At 41.5% G+C, this 20327-nt stretch overlaps 2 protein-coding genes across 2 annotated transcripts; both read right to left on the bottom strand.

Moving 5' to 3' along the window:
- Nucleotides 1-6790: 6790 nt before the first annotated feature.
- Nucleotides 6791-8150, bottom strand: rxfp3.2b (relaxin family peptide receptor 3.2b). Its single transcript, XM_062555344.1, has 2 exons — nt 8094-8150; nt 6791-8019 (listed from the first exon to the last, which is right to left on the bottom strand). Exon 2 carries the CDS (start codon nt 7982-7984, stop codon nt 6791-6793), a length of 1194 nt encoding a protein of 397 aa, XP_062411328.1. The 5' UTR covers nt 7985-8019; nt 8094-8150.
- A 2328-nt stretch (nt 8151-10478) lies between these two features.
- creb3l3a (cAMP responsive element binding protein 3-like 3a) lies at nt 10479-15252 on the bottom strand. Its single transcript, XM_062556751.1, has 10 exons — nt 15103-15252; nt 14517-14627; nt 14143-14389; nt 13698-13834; nt 13381-13491; nt 13192-13298; nt 12843-12911; nt 12640-12724; nt 11885-11981; nt 10479-11250 (listed from the first exon to the last, which is right to left on the bottom strand). The coding sequence occupies exons 1-10, from the start codon at nt 15121-15123 to the stop codon at nt 10946-10948; spliced, it is 1290 nt and encodes a 429-aa protein (XP_062412735.1). The 5' UTR covers nt 15124-15252; the 3' UTR covers nt 10479-10945.
- Nucleotides 15253-20327: the final 5075 nt, after the last annotated feature.

Here is a 20327-nt window from a genome sequence, read left to right on the forward strand (position 1 = left end):
ATCAAAGGCACACACACTCTTTTGTTGGCAGATGATTTGTACTGGTTTTGCACCAGAAGGCCTATTTTGTGTGTGTGTGTGTGTGTGTGTGTGTGTGTGTGTGTGAGAGAGAGAGAGAGAGAGAGAGAGAGAGAGAGAGAGAGAGAGAGAAAGTCATGCAATGAAGGATCTTTGGCTACATATCCTATTCGTTCATTTCTATTTTATAAAGTCTATGGTTATTATCTAGTTGTTTTAGGCTTAAAGAATGTAAGAGAGTAAGTTTTGCCCAAAATAAAATATAGGCTAACTTTACACTAACTCTCATAATAGTATGTTCAATTTAGCCTAATGCCTATTTGTGTAATGAAAATAGCATTGGCCAGCAGGTGGCGACAGCATACTGGGACCTATGCCTACTGTACAGTGTGTTTCTTGACGTCTTCATTTTGTATGGGTTACACATTGGGTTTGTATGGGTTTTGTAGGCTATGAGTTTTTTTTTTTTAATCCTTTATTCTCAGCACTCCATTGAAGTGTGAATGATTTTTGTCATTCTTCTTCAATGACCACGAATTACAGGCTAACTGTCATGTTCTAAACTTTCAGCTGATGACCAGCGGACCCTCGTCTTGACCAAGAGGCAACCTGAGGACCACTGGAGTGGTAAAAAATAGTGATTCAGGGAAATTGCATAGTGAGACAGAATTATTGAACACATGGTCAGAGACCATGTTGAAAAAGTATAGTGCTTCTTCATGTTTTCTTCATGCACGTGTATTGATACTTTAGCAAAGATAATTCACAAAGGCTTGTTTTGCTTCAACACTTATTTCAACATGCCACTCAATAGCTCAAACTGACCCAATTACAGTATCTTCTCTTAGTAAAGAGTTAGAGTTCCTTGATGTTATCTTTGGAGAAAGGAGGTGAACATTGAACACAGAGTTATACAGCTAAGAAAGGATGCATGGACAAAAAGTTCTCATAACTCAGCACATACAGTAACAGTAAATGGATATGTCCCTCTAGAAAACTTAGAAGCCGTTTCAAACTTTATAAAATATGAGAAGACCCTGCATTTCCCCTATACCATATCATAGAGATATTGCTTATTAAACACAATTGATTCTTATTTTCTCATATTCCCATAAAAAGCTGGCAGGTCGATAATCAATCATTTCAGCTTGCAGATTGTTAAACTAGTTGATATTTTCATGATATACAGTAAGCTATATATATATATATACATGTATATACTGTATATATATATGTGTGTGTGTGTGTGTGTGTGTGTGTGTGTGTGTGTATATATATCACCCTTAGAAGACAGAAAGAAAGAAAGTTTGGTCGATTGAAACTTGCTGTGAATGCTTATTGCCGCTTTGTTCTTGGCATAAATCATGTTTCCATAGCAGCAAGATTTAACTGGGCTGCTAAGCCCCCACATTGCTGCTTGCAGTTCTGTTTAGTGCAGTGTGATTGCTTATTGTTGCTCTTATCCTACCCATTTTTTTTTTAACACAGCCTCTGCTCTGCGGTAAGCAGCATATCAGCAGAGAAAAAACATGTATTTTTGTACCAGGAGGTAAGTCGACAGACATAAGTCAGATAGTCATTATGATGTCTACTTGGGAACAAAAACTCTATGTGGTACTTCTGCTGAATAACTGTGGTTTTAAAAATGTAGGCTATCTGTAGGCGACATCTGATGCCATTGAAAGGCAACAGTGAGTCAGTGACACTGTGACACATTGCCACACCACAGACACATTCTGCTGGTATAGCATTATATATTAACGTCCTTTTGGGCGATATCTTATTTAGCATTCTGCCATTACAAAAAAGAAATCTGACTCAATCAAATAATCAAATAAATCTCTCCCTCCTGTGTTTTACAGTGAGCAGAGGTTGTAGTGTCTCCCTGTCAGCAAGTTCCAGCTTTTCATCAGGGGCTTCACTGCTGTCTCCAGACTGGGCTGTTTAGACCCCATCTCATTATTTTCACAGTCAGGTTAACAACTTGCTAAAAAATGTCATTAGCAGCTTTTTTGACATGTTATGAAACAGCAAAATATAACACGGTGGAAGACATAGGAGAAAGTAAAGAACGAAAGGAGAGAGAATATAAAAAATAGATTAAACATATGGAGAGACGAGACGTGTGCTACTTTTTTGAGGCATTTCGATGTGAGTTGGACATCCATCCACTGAGCAGTACTTTTTTTTTTTTTTATCTTAATATGACAATCTTATCTAAGAGTTTGGCATCAGTGCAAATACTAAAATTGGGAGATTACTGACTGGAACATGCAAGGATATGTTAATTTGGATGCGGTGTGATTTATAATTTACTTCAAATTCATTATTCATGAGAACAAAAATGTCTTTCCAAAACTCTACAAACCACAGATGTGTCACGGTCCACCACAAAGCAGATGCAAACTAACCTCAGTAATTCCTCAAACATAACCTGCTTATCTATTCTAATGAGGGAATTGGAGGATTTTCTCTGACACACTTCTACTTTAACCCTCTCTACGGGTGAAATGTGGGAATATTCAGTCCATTCATAACTCCATAACATATCCATCACCAGGTTTTTAATACGGATTCAATTAGTATGTAATTTATATTTCTTAAATTTCATAATAAAAATGACAGTATGATAAAGTCTTCATTGCTTTACATGTGGTTAAGTGCTCTTCGTCTTGGCCTTTATGGTCATGCAATATTGCAATACTCTGACTTGAATATGTTTTACCGGTGTTTATTAAATAATGATTTTCATGATTAACTCATCCAACATTTACAATACTGTATATCTGAATGTCTACATCTTAATTGTGGAATGATTGTCCTTGGCTTCAGTAACTTATGATTAGAGTATATTATTGTATTATCAGTATTTAAAACATTTCCATGGTGTTAACATGATAAGAGTGAGCAAATGGTTTTGTTCTAATGCTAGACCGACAACACTATTTGGCCTCTGCTTTTTCGTGATGATGGTGACTTATACATGATGATGGGGACTTATTGCCTTATTACTGATAACATTGAAGCAGCTGTGTGATATTTCAGGACACACATTGTTCACCCTCTGGCCACGATCTGTATCAGTGTCAAGGTCTAGCGAGAAAGGTCACGGCCAAAACACAGCAGTGGGGATGAAAACAAGAGCGAGCATTTCGTAGAAACGGAACACTATATGTCTGCCACGTCCTGTCACACGGACATGTAGGCGGGTGATGATGACCAGATAAACACGACCAACAGACGACACTGAAACAGGTACATGCCTTAGATCAGGGCCTGAACTGGCCCACAGTCTCACAGTGTATTCAAACAATTGGGGACGTCACGGACAGAAGCGAAAAGGGAGTGCAGAAGAATCTCCATCACAGAGTAATCGATCGATAAGTCTGTCTGTGTTCATTACCAGAGTGATAGCCTTAGTGCTCAGAATATTCAATCGCCCCTCTTCTTTGAGAGAAACACAATATCACGGGCTGGGCCCCAGATCCCAAACCTCACCACTAGAATACAAAAGTAACGGTAAGGGTGAGCTGTGGAAGGAAGCTATGCCTATCAGAATGTCTCTCCCATTTTCAATGAACCCGCTGGAACGTGTCAGAACTCTACAGGGAATGAGCTCACTGGAACATTAGAACAAAGCTACAAAAGATATAAAAAAAGAATGTACTGGTGTCAAATACAGAATGAGTTATGTTGCTTTGTTGAAGCTGAGCTTTTCCTCCTATTTGAGAGAGAGAGATGAGATGATGGTGGATGGTGGTTATCTAATAGTGTCAGTAGGTAAGCAGCAAGTGGAGGGATATGCATCAGAAATGCAAGAAATTTGGTCTGGACTTCTTAATGGGATTTATTGCTTCTGACTCCCATCTTAAAGCATGGGAGGATAAACTCTTTCTGTAGCCTGCAACCAGGGCTAAATTGAATTTCTTTATGGACTTCCAAATGTGTAGCCTATTTCTGTCATTGGAATGCCTGGAAGAGGAGAAAATCATGCAAGATGTATATTCAAAATCCCGGACTCTGCTGCTCCACTTGAAGAAGTAATCAGAAGAGGGGAAATGGCACCAGAGCAGGGAGAGTCTGGGTCACTGGAGATAAAAGTTTTACGCTGACATTCAGGGGGAATATCAAAGTACCGGCGAGGTGGAGTGAGCTGTCCTCAATTTTTGTGAATTCACACTAATTTCAAGAACTACCTGGCGATGCTCCCCAGCTTACTGCTTTCGGAGTGGCTAGGTTCTTCCTGAGAAGGATTATTTAAGCAACGTGACACGAGTCAGATTGGTAAAGGATATCCCCATGCACAGCAGGCCTTTTGCCAATCTGAAACGAATAAATTATTTGACCGGGCCGGATGTGTTGTGTAATTAGGACTGTTTATCTGTCTACAGTGAAGACCTGGAGGGTCTTGATGGTCTTTGAGACAACATACTTCATCCCACCTCCCAGCCGTTCACTAATGAGAAATAATTAACTATTCAAACGCTCACAGTAATTGTTTGGCCCTCATAAAAGGTCGCTGAGTGGGAGTCTCCCTAAGATCCTTACCGCCTGTCTGTTCAGTTGAATGTGAGCATCGATCAAATGAAGACTGTAGGAGAAGAATGTAGGGGGTTAATACATCCGGGCCTTTGAAACACTAGGGCCAACTGTTTCATTCACACAGTGAAATGCCATTGCTGACGGGATCAGTCAACAATCAATGTTTGATGAAATAGTAATGGCTATTTTGAGAATTGTTCCTGTTCACCTCCACTGATACACTGTCAAAGAATCCAGAACAGTTGCTTAATGAGGTCACTGTGCAGTGATCTATTAAAAAAAAACGCTTGATTAGTCTTAGTCGGACAACTCCATGTCCTACTTTGTACTGATTAATCAAGAACTTATTTTTCAAACTTGTTGTTTATCAAGTAAGTTCAATTGAAGTTCATCTTTGGATAAAGATTATTTGGTGTCTGAAATGTTATGTGATTTAAAGTGAATTGAATTTGATGCACAGTTAAACTAATAAATAGGATTTAATTCAAAGGCCACATATTTCTGACATTGAAATATGCATAACCCCTGCAGATTATCAAGATCTTCAATCTGTGTTTAAGGTATTTTGATGTACATTTATTAATTTACATTTTCACCCTGAATTATATCAAATATAAATGAAAGAATAGACAGAATTTCATTGAGTCAGTGATTACTGTCCATATTCTAGAAGCACTATGTTGACCATGATCTGAAAGCTTACATATTTTCAGCACAGCACTTCTCCAAGCCACTATCTTTTGTGCAGTCTCTCTCCTTAGTCCAAAGTAGTCGCCACAGTTCAAAGGCAACATGCTCCACAAGAGAATGTCAACAGAATCTTTAACACCCTGAGTCGCCCATCACATATGCTAACTAACTATGATCACAATTCCAAGAGAGTAAACAAGAAGCACCGTCTTGAAAACCATAAACAAAGCTGACCTTTGAAAAACATATTCCCTTTCATGACCAGGCTGTGGGGTGGGGAGGAGTGATGGCGTCCTGCTTCTTTTGACTTTGCAACAAATTATTCAGCAATATTTTTTCCCTACTAATGAACGGGCAGAAATCAGCATTTTAGAAGAAATTGGGACATGTGAAGAAAAGGTCATTGAAGCTGTGTTTGTAAGTTTTTATTTATGTATTAATTTATTTTGTCTGTCTGTTTTTTGAACTGTCCCATCTAATTGTCAGAAGCCTTTCACAGGAGAGAAAATTAAGTGTTTAAGATATATTGCAATGCAAAAGCCAAGTAAGATATGATAACAAAGCATTTTGCTACCACATACAGATGTAACTTCACCCCAATGCAAAATGTCACAGCATCTGCAGTCAAACATACTGCTAATACATGTCTCACACCTGTTAGAATAGCGCATGTCCATTCCCTTCTAGTGTACACACCCTACAGCTTTTTCTCCTTGGAAATAAAAGCTACTGCCACACTTCACATTAGTGGATGAATGAGAGACTCAAGGATTCATGTATTGTACATCACCTCAACCCATTTGAGTGGTTTACATAACAATGGCAAACAAGTTCTGCTTCTCTTATTTAAGAAGGTCTACTCAAGGTCTCTCTGCTGCTACCTTATGTTCTGTTCTGTTACTGATTACACGTCACTTCATCACTATAAATATGTATCTTAAAAGACGTTGCACATGTAATCACATCAGAGAAATGTTGATGAGCAGAGACAATCAGTGGTGATGAAACTGTTGACTTGCTGTGTTCGATTCAGTCATTCAGTAATTAATTATTCTTTAATACAGACACACTTCATTAGGAAAGGGGATGAAATGCCCTGATGTTGTTTCAGATACAGCTTGTTTCATACAAATCTTCAAAAGGTTTGGAAACAAATGTATAATTTATTGTTTCTCTTGAATGAGTTCTCATAAGGAATTGGGAATTAGTCTTTTTTCCCCATCTACAACCAAGAGGACACCTCTGTGGGGTTAGGGGTCTTGAACCCCGCAAAGGTCCCTCATTAGACTAACATATGCATGCTTACAAAACAGGCTTTGCATACAAAATCAGTAGAGGCAATGAGGTAGCCACGAATGAATGAGACAAACTGGAAAACATGAAAGGATATTTTGAGAGAGCCAAGAAGCTGATGAAATGGTGGCGCTGTGGGACTCTAAATTTCACATCCTTCAAAGCAGCCTCCTAAGGACACATCCTAGAAACACCTACGGCTCCTCAATGCACCCCTATATCCTCCCTCCAGTCTCTAAAGCCTCACTCAGACATCCATTTGCACCAGGACCAGCACGGTGGGTGCCTCGGCCACTTTAGCCTTGCGTGGCAGCAGGTGGCTGAGGCTGCAGAAGGAGGGCTTGGCCCGGAGCAGGAGCTCCTTGAGGCCGGCGCGGAACTCGCGCCGGACGAGGCAGTAGAGCACGGGGTTGAGGCAGCTGTTGGTGTGCGCCAGGCAGACGGTGAGCGGGAAGGCGTAGGCCTGGGCGTTGTAGAAGGCGTCGCTGAAGGGCACCAGGTCAAACTTGATGAGCACGCTCCACAGGGTCAGCGCCTGGTTGGGCAGCCAGCAGAGGAAGAAGGAGAGCACCACGATGACCACGGACTTGGTGACCTTGGAGCGGCTCTTGTGGCGGCCCTGCTCGCTGTCCGCCACGCCGCTGATGCGGCGGCTCAGCACGAAGCGCAGGAGCAGGAGGTAGCACACCGTGATCACCACCAGGGGGATGATGAAGCCCAGCAGCACCTTCTGCAACTGGTACAGGCCGAGGAGGAGCTGGGGGTCCCAGCTGCCCGTCTCGGGGAAGCGCACCAGGCACAGCTCCTCGCCCGGGAACTGGGCGCTGGTCGAGTAGATGGCATGGGGCAGAGTGGCCAGGAGCGAGACGAGCCAGATGCCCAGGCATATCCACTTAGCAGCGACCGCAGACGCGCGGCGGCTGTGCATCTTCAGAGACGAGATGACCGTGTAAAAGCGCGCCACACTCATGGCTGTCAGGAAGAACACACTGGCATACATGTTCATGGTGGTGACAGAGCTGATGATTTTGCACATGACCGTCCCAAACGGCCAGCGGAAGTCAAGGACAGTGTCCACAGCCCAAAAGGGCAGCGTGAGAACAAATTGTAGGTCAGTGAGTGCCAGAGCCATAACAAAACAATTAATGGAAGATTGTTTTTGTCTATAGCGTGAGTGCAACAAATACAGTGCAAGAGAGTTTCCCACCAGACCAAGTGCACACACTACTGAGTAAACCAGCGCAATCATGACGCGCACAGCAGTGCTGGAACCGTCCCCATGCAGTTCTGAACTAGATTCCTTTGTCAAGAGATGAAGCCAGCAACGTAAAGAGAGATTATTCAAAGTCCCCTCAGAATTGTTGGCTACTGACGCGCTGTCTTCTAACATGTTCTCACATTCTCCCGACTCCAGAGTTGGGATGCTGTCGTTTCTTGTCATGGCTCGGTAGGATACTCACTCATCCGAAGTCATATCTAAATGGACAATTGTAACGTGTGAGATGGTGAGTAAAACTGAAAAGAATGTAAACAAAGATAATTCAACATACCGTTCGGTTTCCGTTCTTTCCTTTGGTAAACTTTTGCGGTCTGGACCAAGAGTGATTTCGTTGCCGTTTCTAGCCTATCTCTGGCGTAAGAGACAGTGAGCCTGTTCGCGCGCCTTCATTCTTTTATACTGAGGATGCCCGTGCGCGCGCAAAGCTCCGACTTCACTTGGATATCATTTCATGACACGACTTCTTTCGTTCTGCTATCTAAGTTAGGTTTTCATAAGATAAGATAGATATAACGTTTATTATGCATCATTATACTATGGCTGTACTTAAATTAAGTTAAATACAATCTTCAGTACAATGCTTTGTAATCTTGCTTACCTTTCCAAGTAAGTAAAACAACAGAAATGTCTGTTTGGGTTGTATGTTAAATTCAAAATAGTTTAATCTTTCTTTTCAAAATAGCAATAACGTAAACTGGACTATGCAATTATTTGCCATCATTGTTTCTCACATCCTATACTTTTAGATGTAAGCTAGACATGAGTGATGATCTATCAAAACAGAATAACAATGGCCAAATAATACATTACTTCAAATGTCAAAACTGCAGTATTCAGAGTCTATCAGAAATGCAGTTTTGGAGAAATTGTTTGCTGGAAATGCGATATTTTGGACATGAAAAACTGCATTGCCCCTCATACTACTGCACTTCACTCATGGGTATATTATTGTAGTTGAACTGCCTTTATTATCATTGTAATGATTGATTGTGATTATAATTATGATTGTGTGTGACTGCAAGATGAACAGTGAACAGCAGGACATCCCCATCATCATAGTGCTGATTTGCCAACCACTGATTTGGTTCCAAATCAAGTTCCACCTAGGTTCAAAGTGAGCTCTTCTCACCGCAAATTAATACACAGCCTAGAGGCGAAGTGTAACATAGAGAGCTCTATTTTGGTTATCTTAAATGCATGTTCAGTGGCGAAACGTTTAGGGGTGTGTCCAGTTCACATTTGGAGTGGTTTTGTTATCCAACATTGAGCGTATTGTTCAAAAAGGTTGTTCCTCTGTTTCTTAATCAGTCGTGGGTGTGATTTGGGCATAACACCCTTTCAACCAATGACAGTGACATCTGTCATTCCCTTTAACAGCAAACAGCACAACTTCAAACAGCATATCAGTGTTTTGCCAGTCAGAGGGAATTTGAAGGAATCTACTATACTTGCTTGCGAGACCGTATATAAAACACAGGGATTCCACTAAACCTTGCTTTAGCTACTGAAACCTGTTATGACTATGCATTCTGTACTCGCCTATTTAAACTCAAAGGCAAAGTGAAACTATCATCACCTTGGTCTCATAGGCAAAACAGTTATATGCAGCTATTATACAGTACTTTCACTATTGATTGACAAGGGGTTATAATCTAAAATGTAGGCTGAAAAAACAACCCTTACCCCAATAATGTTCAGATGGCTGAATAAAACTCCTCGATTTTTGGATCATGCGCCAGACCGCACCTTCTGCCACACCCCTGGGCACAGGGCTTGATAAAAGTGGAGCGCATGGCTCAAAATCCACCACTGTCTGGGACCACATTTAAAGCCTTTAACGTGTCTTTAAAAAGGATTTTGCTCTTGTAGTATTTGTTTGTTGTGTGAAAGAGACACCTGAAATGTGTCCTGCCTAACTGTTCTGTCTGCTTGCTTGATGCTTGATTCAAGTTAATGATAAAAAAAAATCACCAAAAACATTCCACTTTTTTTTTTACGAATGTGCAAATTTGCAGAACATGAATAAGGTAGCCTGTGGCCAAACCCTACATGCCACAGATTGCCAACCAGTACAAACAACCGCACCACTGTTTAGCCCTCAGGGCATAAATCCAGCAAAGCCCTTTAATCCAGTCATTGTCAATCAAAAATAACTCACATATTTTTGATAACACTCTTCTCCTTCACCTTGGTTAAACCACTTCACATTTTCAGTTAGCATGGCTGAACTGTGAAAGTGTATTTTTGGTCAAAGCTGAAAGGTGCATCCAAAAAAAAGAGAGACTCCATTTGAAGATTAAATGAGGGCATCAGTTCGACAGTCTCCGTCACTTTTTTTTTCTGTGACTGTCGCTCAGGAGGGGCCTGTGCAGATTGAGGGCTGTGCACCTGTGGGAGATTGAGAATCAAAGTGCCAAGTGACTTTGCTGATTAAAGATGTCAAGGTGGACACTGAGACTCTCTCTGGATGATTAAAGAGAAGAAACCACTACTGCAGATAACATTCCTGTCTGAGACTTCACTGGTCTTACAAGCCTTTGGGCTAAATATGCTGAGCAGAGGAATTACTCGCTCTATAATGCTGTTGGTAACAGGTACATTATCATACTTTAATTATTTCCGGAAAATGTGTATTAAGACATAATTCTCACACAAATTATTTATAAAAATGATTTATTACATGACTTGGTCAACTATCACAGCTATTCATTTTTAAATGCACAGCATCTTCAACATGTGTTTTCATCTCTTCTCTGTTAGATTTCTTGTCCTTGGATTAAGTAATGAGTAACAATTTGCGTTGCAAGAAGTTCAGTCTAATAATCATGCATCCTTCCTTCAGAAACTCATCACATTAATTTCCACACATTAAATACTTTCCCTCAAATTTGACATTCATTTCTAATTCAATTTGACAAAGTGTGAATAATGTTAGTGAAACAAAGCAAATGTATAACAAAAGAAAACTTTGGTAAAGTAGATAAAAATAAGAATTCACGGTCTGCTCTTCTCTATCTCCCCTTCCTCTCCTCCCTCCCTCTGCGCCTGCTCCCGAGGACTCTCTGATCCTCCTCACATGATACGTATTAAACGGCGGTTGGTATGGCTTCCCATGTCTTCTCTTCACATGTCGTCAGCTTGCGGGCTAATTTTTGCGCCAGGCCTCAAGGTTACTGTCGCAATGTGGCCAGTAATGGGGTCTCCATGGTGAAGGAGATGATCGTGGAGGCTCTTATTGTGAGGGATGGGGTCAAAATTGGGCAGCCTTTGTCCTATGGCGAGTTTCTCCAGGAACGCCCTAACATCATCCGCCGGCTTGTTTCCAGGAAGTGGTTTCAGCATTGCAGGGTCCTCTGGCATAGGGGACTGAAGCTCATGTGCATGGACCACACGTGACGCGTGGATATTGTGCAAGGATCTTGACTGAACTGCAAATGGGAAAACAGGATGTGAGAACATCGACTTGACAGGTCCCAGAGTGAATGATATGAATGTGCTATTGAGAGCGTAATGCACCAATGTCGCTGAAGAGACAATGAAGCTCTCCAACACATATGTGCACAATAACTCTGAAAAGAACTCAGTTCTCTCCTTATGTCTGACAGTAATAGGAAACTACACTCGAAGTGCACTTGAACTAGAAACTAGATTAAAGCCATTTTCACCTTGAATGATGTTGCTGCCTCTATATAACATCCATACATGTCAAAGTATGTAAGAAATAATGAAAGCATCCTGAGTTATGGCATAAACATACCTATATATATATATATTTATATGATGGGCGGGCGGCAATTTGCACTTTCTTAAAACCTTGAGCACTCTCAAGAGAAGTGTAGAGGCAGAAAGCTAGCCTGTGGCTCCTCCATTAATCTATCTCCCTCCCTTTCCCTCCCTCTGTTTACTCTCTCTCTCTCTCTCTCTCTCTCTGTTCCTCTCTTTCTTTCACTCTTTGCCTTCTCTCTCTCCCCATCTCCCTCTTCCTCCTTCTCTTTTTTCATTTTTCCTTGGCGTTGAATCATCTTGTTTACGTGCTGTGTGGAAGTAGCCCACACCGCTCACCTCTCACTGGGCTGAAGTCCCCCTCCAGGCTGACCTTGCTCTCGGAGAACGGCTTCAGGCTGGGGAACAGGATCAGAGAGAAGGACAGGAGAAGCACCTGGGAGAAGAGAAGAGGGATGGAGAGAGAGAGCGAGAGAGAGAGAGTTTAGATGGAATGAGCATTTTTAACATAATTATGGATAGCAATAATAATAGTTATGGAATCCCACATATCCATGACCTGTTGGAATGCCATGAGCATTGTATCACCATCTTCTTTACTTCAGGAACAATATATAGCGTATAAACAATTGGTGGGTTGTGGGTGTCTTCAATATTCTGTATAGTTTGTCCTGTTTTTAGGTTCAGGTTTAATATTTATATAAGTTCCCATGTGTGACTTCTTGTTCTCCAAACAAACCTAAATAAGATATCTTGGTGTATACACATGAAGCAGAATTTCCCAGGCCTCACTGCCTATATTTGTGAAAGTGTGTATGTGCGTGAGCGTTTGAGTCTCTTTTGTGTCTGAATGTGTGTGTGTGTGTGTGTGTGTGTGTGTGTGTGTGTGTGTGTGTGTGTGTGTGTGTGTGTGTGTGTGTGTGTGTGTGTGTGTGTTTGTGTGTGTGTGTGTGTGTGTGTGTGTGTGTGTGTGTGTGTGTGTGTGCGTGTGTGAATGTGTTTGAGTGTGTATGCGTGCGCGTGCATATACTGTATGTGTGTGTATGCGTCCGTGTGTGTGTGTGTGTGTGTATGATATTGAACAGCTAGCTCACCAGCACGCATGTACCAGTCTGAGCAGTTTTATTAGATCCATTCAGGACCATAGCCTGCAGCCTGCGAAGCTGCTCCATCAAGGAGCTGAAAGACAGAGGCTGTGTGTAAGCCAGCGGGTTCAAGAAGATGCCAACTTTCATGGGAATTAAACTGCACTCTAAAAGCAAAGCTCATAGGAATATGAAATAAGCAATTCCCTCACATATTACACTTCTCCAGCTGGAAGACTTTCCTCTGCAACTCCTGGTTCTGTGCGGAGCATGCAGCCATCCTATGAAGTAAAAGAGATTTCCTCCAACTGAGCCGGGCGTCTTGCAATTCCATTCATTAAAATCAACCCAAAACCCCCAACAATCATTCTTTACACTCGAGATATGTCTGTCTTTTTATCCATGACAGCACTGTGAATTATGCCGTATTGCCTAAACTAATTAAGTTACATACAGAGGTATAGGATACAATCTGGCTTGGATAATTAACAGGAATAGCTTCACTTTTCTCCTGCAGGCAGATAAGTATGTCCAGCCAATCAATTAGTTCGGCACTCATACCTGCACTCGAGCCCGTCGATGTATTCTTTTTTCTTCTTCCGGCTCTCTTGGGCTGACTGTTTGTTGCGGATCTTCCTCCTGATTTTCTTCAAAACTCTCTCCTCATACTGATGAGGCAGAAAAAGGGGGGGGGAAATTAAATCAGCCGCACAACACCTGCAGAAATTGGTCGGCATCAATTTGAAGTACCTTGGTGAGGGGGAGCTGGGCAGGTAGCATCACACCTTCCTTGGCGAGCAGCTTCCTCTCGTCCTCATTCAAAATCAGCTCTTGAATGGACTGCTGAGAGGCCTGTTGAGGCTGAGAGCAGGTGTGGAATATCAATACTGGAGAACGTTTAAACAGTCATTTCAAAGATACTCTGTCACCTGAGGCGCATGGGAGACATGTCACAGTTTCAAATGTGGGCTATAGCCAGCACTCAGAAGGGCATATCCGCCGCCATGTCTTTCAACATGACCTCCCCACACCTAAATGCTAAGCTACATGTAGCGGTGCATGCTCACAGCTTCAGACTTGCCGCAGAGGAGCAGATCCTTCACAGTCATGGGGAAGCCAGAGGTGGACAGCTGGCCACTCTGCTCTGGAGCCCCATAGAGCATCTCGTCTGTCTTGCCCTGAAACATGCCAGGCTCCCAGCCAGCTGCAGAGATTGATCAGAGGGTTTATCTAGAGCGCACAGGCTGCATGCCCAATGCAGTGACGCTCACTGACAGTGACCGATTAAGAAGGACTTTAGGCAACACAGATGAATGGATGTACTTGGTGCTGATTCATTATTTGCATGCAGTTAGTCGAAGATTATCATCTAGGGTTTGTTTGTATGTAGATTTCTGTGTATTGTAAATTTGTTTTGTGCTTTGTGTGTGTGTGTGTGTGTGTGTGTGTGTGTGTGTGTGTGTGTGTATGTGAAATGATCCCGTAAAATTGTGCCATATATAAGTGACTCACTCAGATCAATGGGAAGATCTGTCTCAGTAGGGTTGAGGGGCCTGGGTGTAGGTGAAGGGTAGACGTATTGGGACTCTGGGAGTTTGGGACTCTGAGGGGGCAGGGGGCTGTCCATTTGATCAGAGGTGTCCTCACTGATCCCGCTATCACTACGAGATGGGGACCACTGGGGTGATGCCGACACAGAGTCTGTCCCACTCAACAAAGCACTCAGGAAGTCCTCGTTGCCTTGTGGCTGAATCAATTGCTAATGAGGCACGTCCAAACAATACACAGAGGACACACATTATTACAGATTTGCCAAAGGGCATGAATAAATCCAGAGTGTTTTTTTTTTCCACAGAACTAAACGTCTGCGTGGAGGCTGACACTACCTGAGGCTGCACAGTGGGCCATGGCTGGTTGCTGCGATCCACTTTCTCGTGGCGAAGGATTCCATCATTTTTGTCAAACAACAAATCCAACAAATCAATGCCATCACAGCCCTAAAACAAATTAAGTGTTTTATATTACTCAACTCCTCAAATAATTCAGAATAAGATCAGTTTCTTGTGTACTTTTGTGCTCATAAATAATTAAACCACAACATTCTTCTTGTGAGAGAGGTGACACCAAAAAGAAGTGACTTTAACAAATTTAACACTGAATGTTATGTAAAGCATGCCAATATATAACAGCGACACAGGAAAGACACAAGTATAACTTAGCTTATTAGTTGTGGTTATCTGCTAGTGGTGTACCATACTATACATTTGATTTGATTTTCTATTGATAAAATGCAATCATTTTCTTTCACTTTATCACCCTAGAAACACCAGAAAGAACAGATAGCAGAGGAAGAACACAATGTTAGAACAGCTTTTTGAACTTTGATCAAGACTCCTTTACTCTGATAAGGCTAACTGCAAGTATTAAAATACAGTATTTCAATGTAAAAGTTCCATATAATGAAAGACTTACTGGCTCTGAATAGTGTTCCATTTGTTCCAACACAAGACTGGCAAAATATGGAACAACTTTCAAAAAATGTATATCCTTTTTGATTAAAAATATGCAGCGAAGAAATCTCTGTCAATCTGTGTCAATGTTGTGAGTTCATCCCATGTAGTATTAGCGCATGTTCAAAGTTCAAACTCCAACACGACATGACATCAGCTAGTGATTCACCACTGGCTGCTTCTTGCCAATGTGTTTGATTGACAGGCATTACAAGCCAATTAGTGATTAGCATAGCAACTATGAAGACAATTGGTCAGACGTGCTCCTTGTAGTCAGACCCAGCTTCCACTTAGTTAGTGGGTCAAAAGTCATCCTTATCTCTCAGTTGCAATTGTGAACAAGATGATTACGTAATAACCTTCTTTTTGATCAACAGTAATGAAGTGGGCATCCAACTCACTGTCTTTTTGTACATTTTTATTATTTTATTGTTATGTTGCTCTGTTAAGGCATAGCAGAGTCTTATTCTGAAGTAATTCATAATAATGCCTACAGACCAAAAATATTGTTTAAGACCATTAATTCCATTTTAGATACTGTTGCCTCTGCCAGTGCCACCCCATATTGAAACTTGCGAAAAGTTCCTCAACTTCTTCATTGATAAGAGTGATGACATCAAATCTCAGATCTTACTTCCAGATTCTGATCCCTCAATCCATCACTCAGCTGCCCTTGCAGCAATTTTCAAGCTGTATCATCCTCCCAGCTATTTGAAGTTGTCTCTCAGGAATTCCACTTTGTGCCACTCAAGCCTACCTTACACTGACAGACTTTACAGAAAATATTGTTGAAAGACTACAGTCTCAGACCCTCTCACATCTAAAGACAATTCATCGAGTTTCTAGTCAGTCACAGCAGGCCAGTCTCAGATTAGGATTATGCAAAGACTGTGGGTCACTTTAGAGGTTTTTCCTTCACACCTTTTCAATAAGTTTTTGTTTTCATCTGTCCCCTTGTTTTGGCTGTAATAAGGAGAGAAATCCAATGACTTTTCACATCAATCTCCTTTTCTCAAGGTCACTGAGACCCCGTTTATATGACAACGCTGGTCGTTTTTGTCTTCGCCGCTTTCACACCTTGAACAATACCGGTCAAAAAAACATTTGCGTTTACACACAGGTGAAAACACCAAGTTGCCCAGAAGAAGCACGCCAGTGGGTGTACTGTTGGTTTTACCAGAGAGGGTTAAAGCGGAGCGAGAGGCGCAAACGTTCGATCATTTCCGCGTTCTGTCTTCGCAAAGGGTAGGGGGGCTAAATCCCCCTTTAAGCAGACCTGTTAACATTCGAACTGAACTGCTTGCCAATCTGACAGAGATCGATATCCCACTATGACGTCTTTGCGACACGCCTCTTTAAGCAGACCGGAACTGTTCGAATTTTGCTTCCATAGAGATGCATTACGTTGCTCTATCTTGTCAATAATTAAGGATCTTTGGTTTTACTAACTCGAGTTGCTACAACTAGCAGTCAACGCAGGCAGGCAGCTACAGCACCACTTTCTGTGGGCATGTACATGGGGCCTCATGTATACTCCCAGAGTGTAGCGCTGCCTGTGGTTGCCTGGTTGGATTAGCTGCTGGCTGTAACACAGGTGAAACTGATTGTTTATTTTTGTTCGTACCGACAGGACTAGTTGACCTCAAGAAATGGAGATCTGAAAACTCACTAGATTTCTCCTTTAATAGCTCCTCAGCTAACAGAGAGGTCCCCTTCAGTTTGAAACAAGCAATGTTCAACCTCTAGTTGACCTCTGACCTAAAAACTAGAGGCTTATCTCCAAGTTATCTTTAAGATCTTGGAAAACCAGGTCTCCTCTTATTTTACCACCAACATCTTTGATAAATTCCACTAACTAAATCTGCTCTGTTGAAAATCCACAATGACGCCCTATTTGAGTGACAGAACTTATTCAGTTAGAATAGGAAGCTGTTCTTTATCCTCTGCATTTGTGGAATGATGCGTCATCATTATGAAATTTGCAACATTGGGTGCCTCTCATGTAAAGTTTATACGTCCTCCCTCGCTCCTTGGGCCTCGATCCTCACTGATCTACATAAAGAAAGATAGACAAAGGCATAGACTATAGTTGTTGCCACCCCATCATTCTTTATGTAGATCAGTGAGGATCGAGGCCCGAGGAGCGAGGGAAGATGTATAAACTTTACATGAGAAGCACCTTGTGTCAAAAACAGCCTTTGTCTGTCAGCCACTCCTTGTCTAGCTGGCTATGTTTGCATGTGTGAATTCTAAATATTATTTATTCTAAATGCAGTCCAGAGTAGCCAAGGCTATTTTAATCATCCGTTTATTCCACATAATTTTTATATTGAATGGCCACTGCATGTGTTTTTTGTTGCGAAATCTGCAGAATCATTTTAGGCAAGCAAACCGCATACTGAGGTCAGACATGATAATCATCCACACATTTTACATCAAACTTGGCACTGCATTTACTCGTGCCCATAGGACACCTGCCAAGTGAAATCAATTGGATAAATGGTTCGAGAAATATTTAAATAACAGACAGACAGACAAACAGAGTCAGACGCCTGTCATTTAGATACAGTAGATTGAGAATAAATGCTTATTAACTGCCCAAAGAAAAATGTAGTGCTTATCAGTCTATGGGAATTTTTAAACCCCAAAGAGATAAAAAAATAAAAATAAAAAAAAACGTCAAATTGCCATGTAAAATGTAACATTTTCCTTCTCCCCGCACATCTTCTGGTCAATGAAAGTTTTAAGTGTTCACTCACTTTCAATGGGAACACATGTCATTCAATATTGATGCCATCTGCGCAGCTATTGGTTGAGTACAACAGACCCAGACCTAGTTTTAGACTCACATCACAGTCTCAGATGCATTGTATGACTATGCTCCTCTGCAACAACAACAGAATCATCAATCCATTCATATTGTTTGTTTGTTTGTTTGTTTCAAGTTGCCTAACTAAGGATTCAGACTCACACATCAGATTCTCCCTTTAATTATGAGTTCTTATTCTCAGACAGCATATGAATCTTTGTTAAATTGATTCTGTTTGTTATGCATATACACCATTTACCTCAAATGGCCTTTCTATTTAATTATAAAGTTATTTGTTTTTTGTTTATTCATTTGTCATACGTTTACCCAAAGTGACTTAAAGCAATAGAGTAACATTTGAGGTATACAGGATGTTACGGCCGGCTCGTTGTTAGACCGCAACATAAAGAGGGACACGACAACATGGTTTAAACAAGATAATAATTTACTAAAGCGAAATGTCTAGGGGAAATGAATTGGAGTGGTGGCGTGCGTGTGGATGCAAAGAGAATGTCAGTATGTGAGTAAATGAAATAACCAAAAGAAGAGAATGAGAGGCGAAAGAAGGGAGAGCGCAAAGTGAGAGAGAAATCCAAAATGTGCCGTCAAGAAGAGAGAAAAAGTGCCTAATGGGAGAAATAAGAAATACCCTTATGTAACCACACCCCTGATGGAATGACAGGTGTATTGGGTGAAACAATTGACCTACACAGGCTCTATGCCCGTGCACTGACAGACAGAGACCAGAGGGGGCACAGTCTTTGGGTTTATTTGCCCTCAGCATTCCAGGCAGTGCTGCCTTCAAGGCACTACTCCCCTATAGGGGTAGGATGAGGGTTGAGGGGGTTAAGGTTAGGAATAGGGTAAAGGTAGTGCCTTTTAGGCTGTGCTGCCTGGAAGGTGCCGTTGGGGGCAAAAAACACCATTGAGCGAGGGGGCACAGGGGGTCGTAACAAGGACTACAACAATATAATTACTTTAACATCTAAGTTAATGCTGAGGAGACTATAGCTAGGAACTAGATGTAGAGTGGTACAAAATATGACCGCCGCCTAGACAGGGCAATCCCAGCCCAATCAGAAATTGGATTTTGCCCTGCAGCTCAGGCTGGAAACCTGTACATTAGAGCGGGGATAGGCTAACATATCTGCAAGCATAGACGACCAGTGCCATCTATTCCATTTAGCAGCTACTGTAATAACTCTATTCATCTTGCCGTCACTCTGACATCAAATAGCGTTACATATGAAGCTTCAGCCTCTGTATGAACACTTTTGTATTTCTATACAACATTTTGGAGGCCAATATGCAGACTATTTCATGAGTAGTTTGTGCATGGCCATTCTATCATGTCTCCATTTAGTTCCCCGTGTTATTTATTTATATATATATATTTTAAAAATCAACAACAAATATTAGTATTAAATGGATATGGGGGGAAGAGGGAGGGGTTGTGCATACACACATGTATACACACAGAAATAGACACGTAGATTAAACCTAGCACTACAAACCATCCTCAGGCAGGAAGATGCAGAAAGAACATGGAGGGTGTCAAGAGAGAGAGAGAGCATGACAGCAGTAGGCCTACATGATTTGTACTTGTTTGCTATACGTGGGTATTCTATAGTAACAGTATATCATCAAATAACAATCTGATACCTACACAGAAAAATAATAATGGCCGTGACAATAACGGCCCCATGAGGTCTCATTCTAACAAATCCGGCCCACTGCCTATAGGAGTCGGACACCTCTGGATTAGTGTTTCTGATTGGTCAGCAATGAGGAAACTGCCAGCTCTGCACTCACGCAGGTCACTGCTGCACTTTTAAAAAGGAATGTGTTGACTAAAAACAGATTTTTAATAGTGTAGAAGCGGGTGCGCACATCCGAATATTTTAAAAGCATCATTGTCTGAGGAAGGGCAGTGTGGCCCGAAACGTCACATGTGGTGAATAAAAGAAAGAAATAATCTATTGGAGCCTTAGTGTGCGGACTTTTTTTGTCCTTTTTACTAAAAACAGATTTTTAACACATTATGTTATGTCCAGATATAGGGACAACAACACTGTTTGAAGAGGTATGCAGTCAAATTATGCTGTGTGCTACGTCATGGAACTGCTAATGTCCAAAATGTAGCAAATACACTAATTTCCCCTGAGAACTATCTGTATCCTCCCGTATTTGCATATGAATATCACAGAGTGCACATCATAACCTGTTGACAACATCTCTCTGTGGAATGGTTACATGTAATCTGTCCTGTGACTTTGCCATAGTGTAATTACTGTCTATCATACTGGTTAAATGAGTTGCCTTATTCACTTTCACATGACTTGTATGTTTAGGTTTGTTTGATTGTACTGTAGAAGGAC

Source organism: Sardina pilchardus, chromosome 15 (genome assembly GCF_963854185.1).
Source record: "Sardina pilchardus chromosome 15, fSarPil1.1, whole genome shotgun sequence".
NCBI classification, from domain to species: Eukaryota; Metazoa; Chordata; class Actinopteri; order Clupeiformes; family Clupeidae; genus Sardina; species Sardina pilchardus.

Bases quoted from the DNA above. Each gene is read 5' to 3' on its own strand.
- creb3l3a (XM_062556751.1), bottom strand. From the start codon at position 15,123: ATGGAACACTATTCAGAGCCA. The intron at 14,628-15,102 runs GTAAGTCTTTCA...AATTTGTTTTAG, and splicing joins TGGAACACTATTCAGAGCCA to GGCTGTGATGGCATTGATTT. The intron at 14,390-14,516 runs GTAGTGTCAGCC...GTGCCTCATTAG, and splicing joins GGCCCACTGTGCAGCCTCAG to CAATTGATTCAGCCACAAGG.
- rxfp3.2b (XM_062555344.1), bottom strand. From the start codon at position 7,984: ATGACAAGAAACGACAGCATCCCAACTCTGGAGTCGGGAGAATGTGAG.